The sequence below is a fragment of the Vitis riparia genome, chromosome 9 (assembly GCF_004353265.1).
Source record: "Vitis riparia cultivar Riparia Gloire de Montpellier isolate 1030 chromosome 9, EGFV_Vit.rip_1.0, whole genome shotgun sequence".
Taxonomy (NCBI): Eukaryota; Viridiplantae; Streptophyta; class Magnoliopsida; order Vitales; family Vitaceae; genus Vitis; species Vitis riparia.
In genome coordinates, this window is record NC_048439.1 from 4588845 (window position 1) to 4605474 (window position 16630).

General features: G+C 32.1%; 2 protein-coding genes across 3 annotated transcripts; one reads left to right on the plus strand and one right to left on the minus strand.

Annotated features, from left to right (window-relative positions):
• Nucleotides 1-339: 339 nt before the first annotated feature.
• On the minus strand, nucleotides 340-3003 carry LOC117922542 (coatomer subunit beta'-2-like). Its single transcript, XM_034840687.1, has 10 exons — nucleotides 2948-3003; nucleotides 2797-2817; nucleotides 2608-2669; nucleotides 2456-2510; nucleotides 2247-2283; nucleotides 1594-1919; nucleotides 1372-1503; nucleotides 1133-1281; nucleotides 861-929; nucleotides 340-697 (listed from the first exon to the last, which is right to left on the minus strand). Exons 1-10 carry the CDS (start codon nucleotides 2948-2950, stop codon nucleotides 589-591), a joined length of 963 nt encoding a protein of 320 aa, XP_034696578.1. The 5' UTR covers nucleotides 2951-3003; the 3' UTR covers nucleotides 340-588.
• An 8745-nt stretch (nucleotides 3004-11748) lies between these two features.
• On the plus strand, nucleotides 11749-16609 carry LOC117922241 (MAR-binding filament-like protein 1-1). Of its 2 annotated transcripts, none has more exons than XM_034840296.1 (4): nucleotides 11749-12165; nucleotides 14034-14077; nucleotides 14197-14337; nucleotides 14546-16609. In XM_034840296.1, the coding sequence occupies exons 1-4, from the start codon at nucleotides 11901-11903 to the stop codon at nucleotides 16253-16255; spliced, it is 2160 nt and encodes a 719-aa protein (XP_034696187.1). In that variant the 5' UTR covers nucleotides 11749-11900; the 3' UTR covers nucleotides 16256-16609. The 2 variants fall into 2 exon arrangements, with proteins under 2 accessions (XP_034696187.1, XP_034696188.1); XM_034840297.1 differs by having other exon boundaries at nucleotides 14037-14077.
• The last annotated feature ends 21 nt before the right edge of the window (nucleotides 16610-16630 follow it).

Genomic DNA, 16630 nt, shown 5'->3' on the forward strand with positions numbered 1-16630 from the left:
GCTTTGAATCTAAATTGCTTTGTTCTTATAATGAGCCAAGATTTCTAGTTCTTCTAACCTTACTTCGGCATCCCAAAAATAGATTTGATCCATGCTCCAACCATCACTTCAATCATATATAAAGCAACTTCCACTTTCAAAATCTAGAAAATCATCTTCATTTGATAACAAAATACTATGCTGACCAACTGTTTTTTAGGTTCATCTACCAACAGTACTTTTCAGGGAGAAGTAGGAAGAGTTCAGTATTTGCGGTTGAAAGAGATCATATGATACCAAACTCATACTCTTCACCATCCATACTACTCATAAAGCACAAGATGGACCACTAGAATGATACTAGTGATTATTCTTCAGAATTATTGCCTTCAAGTACACCACAAAAGAACTGAGAAGCCTAGAATGATTGTAATCAACCATTAGTAGAAGATGTTTATACTTGAAATTGCTTGAAATCACATTACACTGCTAATAATACTATGACATTATTCTTTCCAATCATCTTTATCTCAGAGATCGGACAGGGTTATTCTATCAGATTACACATAGGTTCACAATGGTAATACTAGTGGCAGCACTAAGAAATGATCAGCATTCCTTCTTGTCTTCCTTCTCGACCTGAAGGCCCCTGGAATCCCAACTGTGAGAACTGAGAATTTTTACAATAATTGTTCCTTTGTCACAGCCAATTGCAACCCTGTCCAGAGAACCAATGGCAATGGTAAGAAAAGTGAGCATACAAATCCATTTTCCCCCACGCTCAGTGACTGAAAGATCATTTACTATGCATATAAATCTTTGTATGTTTTGAGCATATTAACATTCTTCAAACTGATAAGGAAGGAAGGAAGGAAAATTACCTGTTTGAACCTTTTATGCATCCAAAAGTCCAAACTCTTTCAAGACCATAGTCTAGCGTGTTCTCAAGCCTGCAATTTAACGAGAATTATTAAGAAAAATATGATACTTCTAGCTGACAGAACCTGGTTTCTTGCTAATACGAGAAAAAAGGTTGAAAAAACAAAAATATGCAGCATATCTGGAACCAATGCTTATGGAAAAAGAGGGGTCTGGCAGATTTCTCTATCACTTGGACTTAATAGAAAGACAATTTGAACAATGAAATTGTTACCTATAAGTCACTGAATCCCAAATGCGAACAGTGCTATCCTCAGAACCTGTAATGAGTAGGGGAAGTTCAGGATGAACACACACTGCAGAAACATTATTTGTGTGGCCTTCAAGTGTTTGGACACAACTTTTGGCTTGATAGTCCCAGACCTGTTTTCAGCATATTCATCAATATACGACTCAGCTAATATTTACATATGATCTCCATACAGTCATGAAAAATATAGAGTACTAGCAGACCTTAGCAGTGTGATCATCAGAACCAGAGATTAGATATGGTTTAGGGCCACTCATGAAGTAATCAATGCAATTCACCCCTTTTGAATGGCCATCCAAGGTAAAATCTGGTGCAGGAGAGCTCAGATTCCAAATCTGAAAAAGGTGATATTAATTTCCATCAGAAAAATTGCACATTCACATATATATACTGTGACCAAAAAAATAGTAAAGAAGTATTCATACCTTTATGGTGCCGTCAAGTGATGCACTTGAAAAGGTGCTGGGGTCTTTGGGATTAAAGGCTACCTGCATCACATAGTGACCATGTCCCTCAAAGATTTGAGCACACTCCCAACCTTTCTCCCAATCCCAAAGCTTTATGAGCATGTCATCAGAAGCCGACAGCACATATGGAAGGGTTGGATGGACTGCAACACTCCTAATGTAATCGGTATGTGCCTCAAATTCTGCAACCTTAACCATTGTATCATAGTTGAAGACTCGGATAAACTTGTCATCAGCTCCGGTAATAACCCATTGTTTGGTTGCTATGAACTTTGCAGACCTAACTGCAAATCCAAATTCAATGTTAAACAACAGTAATGACCTTGCCTAGGAGAGATAAGTAAGAAAATATATAGGCTTTGTTGCAGAAGTGTTTTCGAAAACATTTCTGAAAAACGATTTTTTGGAACTCCGATGTTCTGGAAAACAAAAATCTATTTAAAAACCTTAAAATATTCTTTTTACATTCTCTTTTATGAAAATTAAAAAATGTTTTCTATTTTCTAATTGTCAAAAAATAGGCTTATGCATTCACATATTGTTTTGTACATAGAATGAGAGATGGGCAAACATATGATGTAGAAAATATTGAATAGGTGGTGTTCATGTACCTGGTGATTCAGTGACCTTGAAAGACTTTACCAGTTCCTGGAATTGCACCCAAGAGTAAGCAATAATATTGCATAAAGAATTTGTATCAAGTTATGAAATGATGAATCACATTTCTTTAATTTTCTCGGTTCTCATGACAAAGATTAATTGTCATGGGAGCCAAGTAAAGATCGATGTTGAAAAATCCGAAATCCACACAGTTCCTTACCTGAGAATGGTAGTCCCAGATACACACAGTTCCTGAATACAGACTTGCCAAAATCCTGGAGGAAGTATCATGCAACATGCTTCAGTAAAACAAAAACTTTCTTGACATTGAAAGCTTCGGAAATTAAAGCAACTGATCATCATGGCTCTTACCATGGTTCTGTGGGATGTACATCCAGAGATTTTACTCTTTCTGACTGTTGAACTAGTTCTTTCTGACCAAGAAAACAATTACATACTGTCAGCATGTTAATCAAACAGATAGGCAAATTTAAAAGAAATGCAGACTGAAATTAATTATGCCTACAAATAATTTGAAGTAAATCAAATACGTTAACATACCTGAATGTCCAGATTGAGAGCCTGTGACACAGCAAATGAGAAACAATAGAGTTAGTTCAAATTATTAGGCAAAAAGACCATTTACTTTTGTTTGATTCCCTCCACTTAGACACTAATGAAAATTGAAAATAGCAATTATATATGGACTTACCATGTTGGGGGGGTGGAAAGCAGCGGATTGAAGCCTCGAGATTGCACCAGGGAAGAGAGAATTGTAGAGATTTTGTGGGTTTGGGAAATGCAGTTCCACCTCTTTAAATACTAAGGTATGCTTGGTAGCTAAGAAAATGTATGTTGGCGTTTTTTTAATCTATGAACCCACCCGTGCTTGAGATTCTTGTCTATGTTGTCACACGAAGGCCACAGTCCATGGATTAATCTGAGCTGGTGGAATTGAGGGTGGAGATGAAGTTTAAATTAGACATGTTATGTATGTGCTTTTGACCATGTGAGAAGATTCAAAAGACCAGGAATCCATCCAGGAAGGTTAGAAAATATTGGACCAGGACTTTTTTAATGGATAGACATGGTTTTAACAGGTCAAGCTTTGTGTAGGAAAAGTCACAGATGACAAAACCAAATTGAATTTGGTTCATAATCATTGATTATCATGTCTATTCTTGGATTAATGTCTCTGTCATCTTGAAGTAAAAAATTGAATTTGGTTCATAATTTTTAATTATCGTGTCTATTCTTGGAATGTCTTTGTCCTCTTGAAGTAAAAAAGAAAAAAACTAATTATTTAACACTCAATTATTTTATTTAGATCACAAATGACAAAACCAAATTGAATTTGGTTCATAATCATTAATTATCATGTCTATTCTTGGATTAATGTCTCTGTCATCTTGAAGTAAAAAATTGAATTTGGTTCATAATTTTTAATTATCGTGTCTATTCTTGAAATGTCTTTGTCCTCTTGAAGTAAAAAAGAAAAAAACTAATTATTTAACACTCAATTATTTTATTTAGAGTGTATTTGACAATGTTTGTAATCAAAGTGTTTTTAGTAAAAATATTTTATCGGAAAGTGGAAAGTGTGTTTAAGACAATCACTCATTAAGTATTTTTTTAGAAAACACTACACATGATTTTTTAACACTAAAAATGATTTTTAAGATTATAAAAAATATTACTTAAATTTTGTCAAATACCTATATATTTTTTTTTCAAAAAACACTTTTTTTTTTTCAAAAAACACTTTTTTTTTTCAAAAAACACTTTTTTTTTTTTTTTTTTTTTTTTGTTAAAAGTGTTTCTCAAACATACTCTTAATTTATCTAGAAACGGAAAAAAAAAAAACCTTATCATCCGGAGGATTTATTAATGATTTAATTCATCTAAAAATGGCATTTGAATTGTAATATGTTAAAATATATATATTTTTAATATATTATGGATAATATACTAAAATCTTTTTGAGAATTTGGTTGTTATTTCTAATTTATTTATATTTAAGTCATATATCTTAATGTTTTGATGAATATTAAGCTAATTTATTTCAATAAAGACATAACATCCTATATTGTGTTATAAACATTATGAACAAAGACTTTTACAAAAGCGAAAAAGTTCATAAAAAAATTTGATTAATAGAAATTTTGGTTGAATATATTATTTTTAATTTGTTGTAATTATTTTAATTTAATAATAAATTAATTAAACATCATGGTTTAATTGCGATTTAACAAAAAGTCTAATAATTAAACTTGACTCAATAATTTTTCTAATTGATGTACAATAAAGTTCTAAAAAGATTGATTGGTTATGATTTATTATTGATGCTAGGACTTACACATGACCAAAAACTCAATGAATTTGAGAAAGTTGTTGTGTTCTCTTGGAGGTGGTCAACCTTTTGGTTTTGAAAATACAATCAAGAATTGTATCAACACTTCCATAATTAGTGCCAAGACAGTGCTCTCACACCAATTTTTATGGCCCAAGGAGTAGATATAAAATTAAGAGAAATTTTTTTTCTTATGGAGATTATTTTTTCCACCCCTTTCCCCATCACACTCCCCTTATTTTATATAGGAAACTTACAAAAAAAAGAAATAGAAACTAATTAAAGATAAGAGGCATGGAGGCCCCTCATTAGATGTTTAGTTTGGCATAAGAATTAGATTTGTTAACATGTGTGTGAGCGTTTTGGAGTCTTTTCATTCAACTTTGATATTCAACCTGCTTGATTGGAAGTTAAATTTAGGCTCAATTAGTTGCAATCAACCAAACAATAGTACTAAGTTGTGGCCCAAACAATTTCATTTATTAGACCAACCTTTCTCCTATCCTTTTTTTCTTTTTTCACCACGTTTGGTAAAGACTAAAATTTTCCGAGAAAATGATGGATATTGTAAGTTGAAATACAAGGCTAGAATGAGAGTGCTCTAAAAAAAGGGTATTGAAAAGGTAAATATTTTTGAAAAGTAACCTAGAAAAGATGAAAGACTAATCAATATTTAAAGAATAGATTAGGAATTGCATTGTCATGTTGTGATACTTCTTAATTTGAATGTAATTGTACATTTTGGAGTATGGATACAAAAAAAAACTCATATCTCATCATCTTGACAAAAATTCCTCCTCTTAATTTCCCCGTGCCAAAAATTAAGGACTTACATTTATAATGTATGAAACTTGCGATGTCACAATAATTTCGTGGGAGACAACTTTCTCAAACACTCTGTTTTGTCTTTTCTATTTATTTATTTATTATTATTATTATATATTATTATTATTATTATTATTATCAAATAAACTTATTAGGTAAAGGAAAACAAAAATTTTGAATTTTATTTAATTTAACATATACAAAAAGGAGGGGTGAGCTTAAACTAGAGTTGTTTCAAACTCCAACATATGCTTAGTTGAATTTTCTTATATGGAATCTGAAGTCATGCTATTATTACTTAATATTCATATTTTATATGGCGAAAACATAGTATATTTCTTTTTATCAAATAAAAAACTCATTGGCGCCAAAAGTGAGGATTCGCTAGACATTTAGTAATTGTTCCACTGACTAGGCTAAAAGATTCCATTGACGCGGCCAATCCTAGATATATTGTATATACCTCTAGTGATACAAATTGTGTACGATCATAAATAGCTAAAAATGAAAAAAAAAAAAAAAAAGGCATTTCAATAGATCCAATTGGTATTTTTCTTCATTTTATTTTTTCTTCATTAATCTTTGCAAGTAAATTACATATGAAATTTTTTATCCACAATCAAAGACTTAGTGGTACTTCTTTTTGTTTCATAGGAATAGACTCTCGAAAATACCTACTTCATTATCATTTGTGACGGGGTGGATGAAAATATAAAAATGAAAATAAGAAAATAAAACCACCTTGACAAAATAGTCATGTATAAAATTCATTGTTATTTGATTACATGAATGAAAGCATTCTATCTTACTTTCTATTGTGCATTAAGAAATAGTCGAGAAGGATCATTTATTAAGAAATGAAACCATCCTTTCATTTCGGTACAAGCATAATTGGATCATTTGTTGTAGTTCTTGGAGCATGAATATACACATTCTGTCATTTCATTACCTGCAAATTTTGCCAATGTTGGATGTGAGAATGATATACAATCCAAGGTGCCCTAAATTTATATTTGCAACACTATGTTTTAAAATCTATTTTATAAGAAATTTATATCTAAAATATTTGAAAGGTTTTTCTTTGATCTCAATTTCAATCCAAGGTGCCCTAAATTTCTAAATAAAACTGTTAACATCCTTGTTGAAAGTATCATTTACCTATCAAAATTTTAATATTAATTTGTAATGACTCACATCCAATCGTGTAGAAATTATTGTATTTGAGCCCAAATGGATCTTCATGACTTTAAAATGTGTTTATATAGTTAAAAAGAGTTCATATTTATATAGTTATAAAAACTCTATTCCTTTATCACAATCACCTCTATCCGATATGAAATATCACAATTACTACCATTCGATATGAAATATTATAATCACCTTTATGTAAATAGAATGTCTCTCCCTGTTGTTGTGTTTTATAAGATTGCAAGGTCAAACAAATAGATATCCAAAGGATTGTAAGGTCAAACAAACACATATCTATAGGATTATAGAACCAAACAAACAAATATCCTTATGGAGCCAAACAAATCATAACACTAAGGTTGAGGATAAAAAGGGTTTGGGACAATAAAAATAAAAATAAATAAATAAACCCCTTTTCTAGAGTTAGAAACTTCTTTTGCAAAGGATTTGGATATCACATCTATCCTTGTCAAGAAAAATGCAAAGGACGATGGCTAAGTTGATGTTTTGGTACTTGACACAACATTGTTGCAATTGGAATTTGCACAACCAAGAGTACAATCCAAGGCTGGTTTTGAAAGAGAAGGTGGTATGCAGGTTTCCAAACATCGACTTATACACTGATAAACAAATCTAGCATCAAAGCATCTCTCTTCACATTCCTTTGTGCAATTCGGGCTTTCAAATTGTTCTGTGGCTCCGATAAACATCATCAATATTATAGCCATTCCCACAAGTTTGTTTGCACCACTTGTCTCCATGGTTGCCCTTCTCTGCAATCTTGTTTCTCTATTCTATGATCTATGAACATTTAAACAAGTCATACTCTTATATAGGCCTCTCAAACAACTAGTTCTTCATGCGAAAGATGTTGACTATGGAAGCATATGTTAAGAAATGAAAGGAAATTTGACCTAAATTGCATTTTGTTATCAAGAAGAAAATGAAAGTAAATATTAATTTATATTCTATAATTATTCAAATTCCATGTTTATTTCAAATAAAAGCAAAAAAAATTATAAATGTAACGTATATTAGTCTACAATCATTTTTTTTTTTAGATATATTATGTCTAAAAAGTGATCCTCATATTTTGCATCTAATTTATTATCAGAAGTTTGAAGGAATCTACCAACTTATGTTTTTATATTTCAAATAAAATATAATTAAAAATAATAAATAAATAAATAATTTGTAGCTTTTCATAGGTTGTTTTCCCCTTAATCCATGCTAATTCTACTATTTTTAGGTTAGTATTTTCTAATTATCAAAGTTTAATTTTAATCAATTTAAACCTTACTTACATCAATCTAAGCTTAGATCAGATAGGTTAACCCCATCCAAATTATGGTCCAATAAGGATTGCTGTCCTTGACCTCTTTTATCTTCTACTTATCCAAAATTCTAACCACTTTTTAAATTCTTATTACTTATTTTTTTCTCCTTAAATCATTTTCATTTCTTCCAACCATTTTGTTTGAAAGTTTATATCCAAAATGAAATAAAAGTTAAAAAGATGAAAAATGAATACCCTACCACTTTGACTTCTCCTTTTATTTCCTTCCTATTTCCATTTTTTTTTTCAACTTATGTCTTCTAGGTTTCTAAATTAAAACATAAAAAAGGTAAAAGAAAAAAAAAAGAGTGGTCATGGTTGCATGTCCTATAACTATTGATCATGGTAGTATGTCTTGAAACTATTGGCCATGGTGGCATATTAAACCAAATTGAATATGGTTCATATATATATATATATATATATATGCTTAATTAATTATCATGCATGTGTATTCTTCCTGACTTAAAAGGCGTGCATGGCATAAGAATGAAATTTGTCTGTCCTCGATCCTTTTTTGCACCATGTTTGGTAAGGACTACAATTTTTTTGGGAAAATGATGAATATTGTAAGTTGAAATCCAAGGTCGGGATAAGCATACTAAAAAAATAAATGTTTTGAAAATGTGAATGTGCTAAAAGTTAACTTGAAAAGATGAGAGACTAATCGATATTTAAAGGATAAATTAGGATTTACATTGTGATGTGGAGATGTTTCTTAATTTGAATGTAATTATACATTTTATAGTATAGAAACAAAAAACTACTATCCCATGATCTTTTCTAAAAATCATCTTCTTAATTTTCATGTGCCTAAAATAAAGGATTTGTATCTCTAACAAATCTCTTCATAATTTATATTCTTGTTTGCCTTTTTTTTATTAAATAAATTTGTTGGCCAAGGAAAAGAAATGAAAATTTTGAATTTTATTTAATTAATTGTATACAAGGGAAGAGTAAAGTAAAAATAGAATTGTTTCATACTCCAAACCTCTCTCTCTATATATACCTTAAACATGTCTTGTAGGAATAGGCCCTCGAAAATACTTGCTTCATTGTCATTTGTAAAGAGTGATGAAAATATAAAAATAAGAAAATAAAACCACCTTGACAAAATAGTCATGCATGAAATTTATTGTTATTGTTATTATTATTAAATAAATGAAAGCATTTTGTCTTTCTTTCCATTGTGCTTAAAGAGATGGTCAAGAAGGATCATTTATTACATTTCATTACCAGCATATTTGGATCATTTATTACAGTTCTTGGAGCATGAATCTACACATGCTGTCATTTTAGTACCTGCAAATTTACCAATCTTGGATGTGAGAGAGTAATATACCATTAGAGTAAAAATCTAAAATATTTATATCAAAAATATTTAAAGGGTTTTTCTGTATGTTAATCTCAATTTCAATCCAAGGTGCCCTAAAGTCCCATACAACATTGTTAACATCCTTGTTGAAAAACATCACTTAGAAGAAAACTTTTCTTTACTTAACCGTGTAAATATTATCTTCTCTTGATCAAAATGTGTTTAGTTCAAATGAAACCTTATAACTTTAAAACACGTTTACATTATTAAAAGAAGTTCAGACTTATATAGTTCTATAATTTTTTTCTCATATCCAACTTAGGATACCATATTCACCCTCGATGCAAACACAATGTGGTCAAACAAACAAATACCACTTATAGGATTCAAACAACTTTAATAGCATTTATAACAACTCATACCCAATCATATACATATTGTTTGTTTCAAGTTAAAAGGCCGGGTTTGGAATGAAAAAATAAAAAATAAAAATAACACCCCTTTACAAGAGTTTGAAGCTTCTTATCCAAAGGATTTGGATATCATACCATTCCTTGTCAAGAAAAATGTAAAGGATGATGGGTAAGATTATTTTTTCGTACCTGATACAACATTGTTGCAATTGGAATTAGCACAACCAAGAGTACAATCCAAGGCTGGTTTTGAGGGAGAAGGTGGTTGGCAGAATTTCAAACATAGACTTATACACTGTTGAATTATTTTACTCTCAAAGCATTCATCTGCACAATACTTTGAGCTTGCACTGTGCCTCCGATAATCATCATCAGCTTTATAGTCATTCCCACAAGTTTGTTTGTACCACTTGCCTCCATAGTTGCCCTTCTTTGTCAGCTTGTTTCTTTATTCTATGAAGATTGAAACAAGTCATTCACTGATATATATATATATATATGGGCCTCTTAAACCACTAGTTATTCATGTGAAAGATGTTGACTTTTGTCGTTTGTGAAGAAATAAAAGGAAAGTTTACCCAAAATTGCATTTTGTTATCAGGAAGGAAATGATAATAATTTCAAAAATAATTTGCATATAACTCATTTTTAGGAAAAAAATAAATACCATTTTTATTGAAAAGATAAAAAAAAATTATCATGTTTGAGGTATAATTTGAAAAGTTTTAGGATTTGTTTGATACTATTTTTCGGAATAGTTTTTTGTTCTCTAAAACAAATATAAATATATATAAAACAAGTTTGACAATCAAAATTTTTTTTTCTCAATTTTTTATTCTTAAAAATAAAAAACAAAGTGTTTTCAAATAATATATTTTAGTTGTTTTATATTATTTTTTTAAGGATTGTTTTAAAAAATAATTATACAAACATCTAAAATGATTAAAAATAAAATATTAAATATAAAAATTATTTTAAAAACATATTTAAAAATATTAAAAATAGGTTAAATATATTTTAGGTTTTTAAATAGATTTTGTTTTATAAAATATATATAAAAAAGTTTTTAAAAATTATTTTTTAGAACTGTTTTAAAAAAACAGTTATCTAACCTGCCCTAATTTTTTTTACCAAACACGCCCTAGTTTCTTTGCATATAAAATTTCCTCATTGCGTATTTCCTTTCTCATCAACAAACATGAGATTTAGCTTCAAAGTTGCATTAACCACCTTACAACATCTAAAGTAAGGCTATTATATGTGGAACACTTGATAGCACCTCAAAGAAAGTTGTAAGTTTAAGGAACTTGTCAAGACAAGTTACAAATCATAGGATGAGTCTCCAAAAAGGTGGGCAATTATTAAGGCTATGTTTGGTTCCTGAAAAATTTGAAAGAAAATGTGAGGAAAAGGAAATAAAGAAGAAAAGTAAAAGAAAATAAAAAAATAGATTCAAAATTAATAAATTATTTTTATATGTTTCTTCAAATTCATTTAACTTAATTTCCTCCATTATATAAAGATTAAATAATTTTAAAATGTATAAATTTCTAACTAATTTTAATTATATTTAATTTTCTTTAAAAAAAATTTATAGTGAAATCAAATATGAGAAAATCATTTTTCTTTACATTTTTTTCTTTCCTTGGTACTTTTTGGGAACCAAAGATAACCTAAAGGTCTTTGACCGTTTATAAATATCCTATTATACATTGAAAAAAAAAGGTAGAGAATTTCTACATAAGTTTAATGTTTACATAAATATTGGTTTCTTATATTGTCTATGGAATAATGCAGATTAGGAAGTATTTCCTTATATTCCTTGTATTGTGATTAAGCGCTTGTATTGTTTATGTGTAGCTTTGCATTAGTGTGGATTGATTAAGTTGGGTTGAAATTCCTTCTAACAAAAAATATGATGGAATTACCCCTCTTAAATTTTCATTTCTAAAATGGTTTTCTAGTAATTACAAGAAGCATGCATGGGCATTCAGGTCATCCACCCCTTATCTATGGAAAATGTAACGGGTCCTTGTGATCGCCTTATCTCTCTAGAGACCCACTTCTCTTTCCTTTTCACACACTCGCAATGGGTGCAGAGAGAGAAACGGCGGGTGTATATAACGGAAGATAGAGTGAGATAGGGAAGGGCTCTGAAGTCTGAAGCTTCAGTACTTGGCTTATCTATCTGAAAATCAAGGGAGGAAAACAGAAAAAAGGAAGTAGGAAAGAAAAGCCATGGGCTTTGTAATGGGCAGTTTTTGCTTTCTTCATCCTCCGCTTCACCATCGACACCGCCCCTCTTCTTCTTCTCAATGTGCTCTATTATATATAAGAGATGCAGAGAAACAGAGGAAACACAGAGTGCCCATGGCTTCTCTCAGCCACGAAGGGGATTCAAATGACACCATTTTCTGCAAAAGGAGGGCGGTTCTATTTGTGGGTATTTCAGTTCTTCCATTTCTGAGCTCAAGGGCAAGAGCTCTTGAAGACTTGGCGAACGGTGAGTTTGGGTATTCTTTTGCTTTTCAAGACTCGTCCGTTTGGTTGGTTGATGAGGAAGTGTATGGAAATAAAAGAAACAGGAGAGTTTGAATCTTGGGTTTTTTTTTATTAGTTATGGCTTACTTGAGGAGGGCTTTTCCTTTCTTCGACTAAAACAAGACAAGGGATAGGGTTTGGTTTTCCATTACAAGCCAAATTAAAAAATTTGGTGAAATGGGTTTTCTAGGGTTTTTCTTTCCTGAATATATATGGATTGGTTGTATTATGCTGCTTAATACCTTTTTTATTTTTTGCTGTCTATTGTTTTTCATTTTCTCTTTTACTTCATGGATATGATTGTTGTTGCCTTTCACCTGGTGTAAAATAACCTGATCATTTTTCCTGCTGTGTAGTTAGTCAAAATGTTTTTTCTTGCAACTAGAATACCTTAATAAAATGTATGAACTGATGGATCCTACTGAGAAATCTTCTCTTGTTAAAAATGGAGAGAGTAAAGGTAGCGTTGCTTCTGTATTACCAATTGTCAGACAACTAGGCTTTTGGGTTGATGAGACTCTGGTAGTGAAAGTATGCTTCTGCCAGAAATCATAGCTTCATATGGATATTATATTTAGATTATCTAGGTGATAAACCCTTATATGGATATTTGAGACCTAAACTTAATTGCTGAAATGCATGAGGAGGCAAATGGGGATGTTGCTGACCAAGTGACTACAAAAGGAAGGTGAACTTCAATTTAATGATTTAGTGGGAAATTTTTTTCCTCTATTTGGTTGCTGGATCAAGCATGGAGACGGCATTAGCATTTGGGAGAGAAATGAGAAAAAGAAAACTTTCTGCAGCCAAACCAAATAGTTGAAGTCGGAGAGCTTTATTAGATGATCCAAATAAAAATAATAACTAATCTGGGATTCAGTTCTTTAATTTCTTGTGTTTTCCTATCCTTTCTTAGAAACCGGCTCAAGCATGAAATGCGTATTTTTACAGAGTAAAGCAGAAGTAGGGTAGGGCTGAGAAGGACATTTCCTACACCAAGTTTTGGTGCATTTTTATTTTGGGAACAATTTTAGTGCCTCTGAAGGGCTTGAAACATTTTCTTTTTTTTTTGATAAGTAAACACACAGAGAAAATATATATCAGAAAAAAGGGCACCTTAAGGTTGACCCAAAAGCATACAAGGGGTATACAAGAGGCGCCAAAAAGCAAGAACAAAAAGAAGAGGGGATACAAAAAATCACCAGCCCTCGACTAGATCCCAACCAATCAAAAAAACTGATTAAAGGAAGCCTTTCAAGCCTGAAAGGCTTGAAACATATATCTGCTCACACAAGGTATAACATAGCAGGATGCTGCTAATTAGCTATACATATTGAGGAAACTTGATGTTTATTCTCTAAAAGGCTGGAAACATATATCCACTCACACAAGGTATGACATAGGAGGGTGCTGCTAATTAGCTATACATATTAAGGAAAACTGTTGTTTATACCCCTTACTAGAGCAACACACTTGGATTTCTTTTGTGTTTCTAATACTCAGAACTCTCTGAATAAAGGGGTATGGTGGAATTGATGTTTTAGATGATGTAAAATCATAATTTGCTTCTTGACCCACTCCTTCCCTCCCTCCTCCCTTCAACTTATTTTTTTATGCCCATTCTCCTTTTCTGATTTGAACTATTCATAAGCCTTATCGGTTTTTTAACATTTCATGTAATTGTTCAAATGTAACTTCTAAGAACGTCTTTTACATCTTTAGATCCTCTTCCTAGTATAGATTCTTTTGTCCTTGTGCTATCATTATTCATTAATGGCGTTATCATCCCTTCTCCTCACTTTATTATTTACATATTCATTTTGTTCTCAGAAGATCACGACCTTAATACACCAGAGAAGAACAAAAATGCAGAGGTCTGTTGCTCTATCAAATTTAGTTCAAAAATGAATTCAAACTAGTGAGTTTTTTTGTTTTTATTTTTGTGATTGTCAAGCTTGGTATGGTCTGAATTTATTATCATATTTATGGACAGCAAGCACTTCAAGAAGATTCACCCCCAAATCCCTTTCTGTCCCTCCTGAATGGACTTGGAATATTCGCTTCAGGTGTGCTTGGTTCACTCTATGCATTGGACCAGAAGGAAAAGGCAGCTTCTCAAACAACAATAGAGTCTGTAAGTTACTGATATAACTTCACAGCTGACTGCTTGCAGTGCAATGATTTGATGGGGATGCATCTGAGCATCCTTGTAGAAGTCTCATTCACTTTTATTTTAGTTTTCTTTCCCCATAAGATTTTGAACATAAAAGTTTAAAGTAGATTTTTCTTTGAGGTTCATTTGCAAATTGACATCTTGGATTGGTTGTCTATTTTATTTACAGATAAAGACCAAATTGAAGGAGAGGGAAGCTGCCATTGTTTCACTGGAGAAGGAGTTCGGGTTAAAACTGCTGAATGAAGAGAAAGAGCGAGCCAAGCAACTTGGAAAAGCAAAGGAAGACTTGCAGTCTTTGATGAACCAAGTACAATCAGCAAATGATATAATAACAGGCCTTGGACAAGAGCTACAAAGTGAGAGAAGATTGATTCAAGAGCTTAAAGCCCAAATAGATAATCTTCAAACAGACCTGACAAAGGCTAGGGAAGATAAAAAGGCGCTTGAAGAAGATCTGAAGCTGAAGCTAGAGTCCATTGAAGTCTTGCAAGACAGGATTAACTTGCTTAGTTTAGAGATTAAGGATAAGGAGGACAATGTTGAAAACCTCAACTCTTCTCTTGCTCAAAAGGAATTGGAGTTTAATAACCTTATTTCTGACTATAGTCAGACTAAGAATCAATTAGTGGAATCAGATTTGGAAATCAAAGGACTGAAAGATGAACTCTTGGGAACTCAAGACGAACTAGAATCAAAGAATTCTTTGGTGGATGATTTAAATGCACAAGTGAATTCTCTAATTGTTGAAAAAGATGATTCAAACAGACAACTTGCTGCTCTTCAGAAGGAATTCAATGATCTGAGATTATCTTCTGAAAAAAAGGCAGCATTGGATGCTAAGCTCTTGGGAGAAAAAGAAAATGAACTTCACCAACTAGAGGAAAAGCTCAAGAATGCTTTGAATGAAGCAAGAAAAAGCAATGCAACAATTGCTGATTTGACCCAAGAAAAGGAAGATTTGAGTAAACTGCTAGCTGTAGAGTTGAGCAATGTAAAGAATCTGAAACATGAGCTCCAAATCACACAAGAAACTCTGAAGGCATCAACAAACGAGGCTTCTGATCTGGAAAAACAACTAAAGCAGTTGCGAGATCTTTGCTTGAAGCTGGAGGCTGAGGTTTGTACAGTGCTGGCTGAATCTGCAAAAGCTAAAGAGATGCTACAGAGGAGCCTTGATGAGGCAAAACAGAGTGGTGAAGTTCTGGCCAGTGAACTCATGAAGGTAAAGGAACTTCTGAAGAAAACAAAGGATGAGCTGCAACATAGGTCCCATGAACTGGCATCTGTGTCTGAAAATCGTGACAGCCTACAGAAAGAATTGGTTGATGTATATAAGAAGGCAGAAAGTGTAGCCCAAGATTTAAAAGAAGAAAAGAAGGCAGTGATTACTCTCAACAAAGAATTACAAGCTTTGGAGAAGCAAACATTGAAAGACAAGGAAGTGCAAAAATCTCTCAAAACAGACCTGGAGGAGGCTACCAAGTCACTAGATGAAATGAACCAGAAAGTATTCTTACTTTCAAGGGACCTTGAGTTTGCTAATACCCGGGTTTCCAGCCTTGAAGATGACAAGGCTATGCTTCATAATGCCCTGGCTGAACAAAAGAATGTTACCCAAGAAGCTCGAGAAAACATTGAAGATGCTCATAATCTTGTCATGAGGCTCGGCAAGGAAAGGGAAAGCTTGGAGAAGAGATCAAAAAAACTGGAAGAGGAATTGGCAGCTGCAAAGGGTGAAATACTGAGGCTAAGGAGTGAAATAAATTCATCAAAAACCCATGTAAACAATAAGCCCCATCAAGAAGTCGAAGCTGAAGGCAACGCTGCAGTTCGAGTGAAGAAAAGTGGTAGAAGGAGAAAGAGTAGTTCTCCATAAGTAAGGTTGCTAGCAAACTACCCAGATTACCATTCTTTTTCCCCTTCAATTTCTGATCTTCCTGTATGATCCTGTGAAGCTGGGCATCATCATAATCAAGAAAAGGGTTTGGTTTTGAAGTCCTTTCCCCAATTAGGCTGTTGCAGGGGCCTTCCATCTTCTGATTTTATGTAATGTAAGTGTTTGGCCATTTCATTGTATTGTATAAATTGAGTTGAGATAGTACGAATGAAGGAAATTAGTTTTGTAAGGACCATGTATTTGGCTGTTGTATAAGATTGAATGAGGGAAATTAGTTTTGTAAGGACCATGTATTTGGTTGTTGTATAAGGTTGGTTGGCAGCTGGTTTCATATTTCGCTTGAATTGCTGTAAG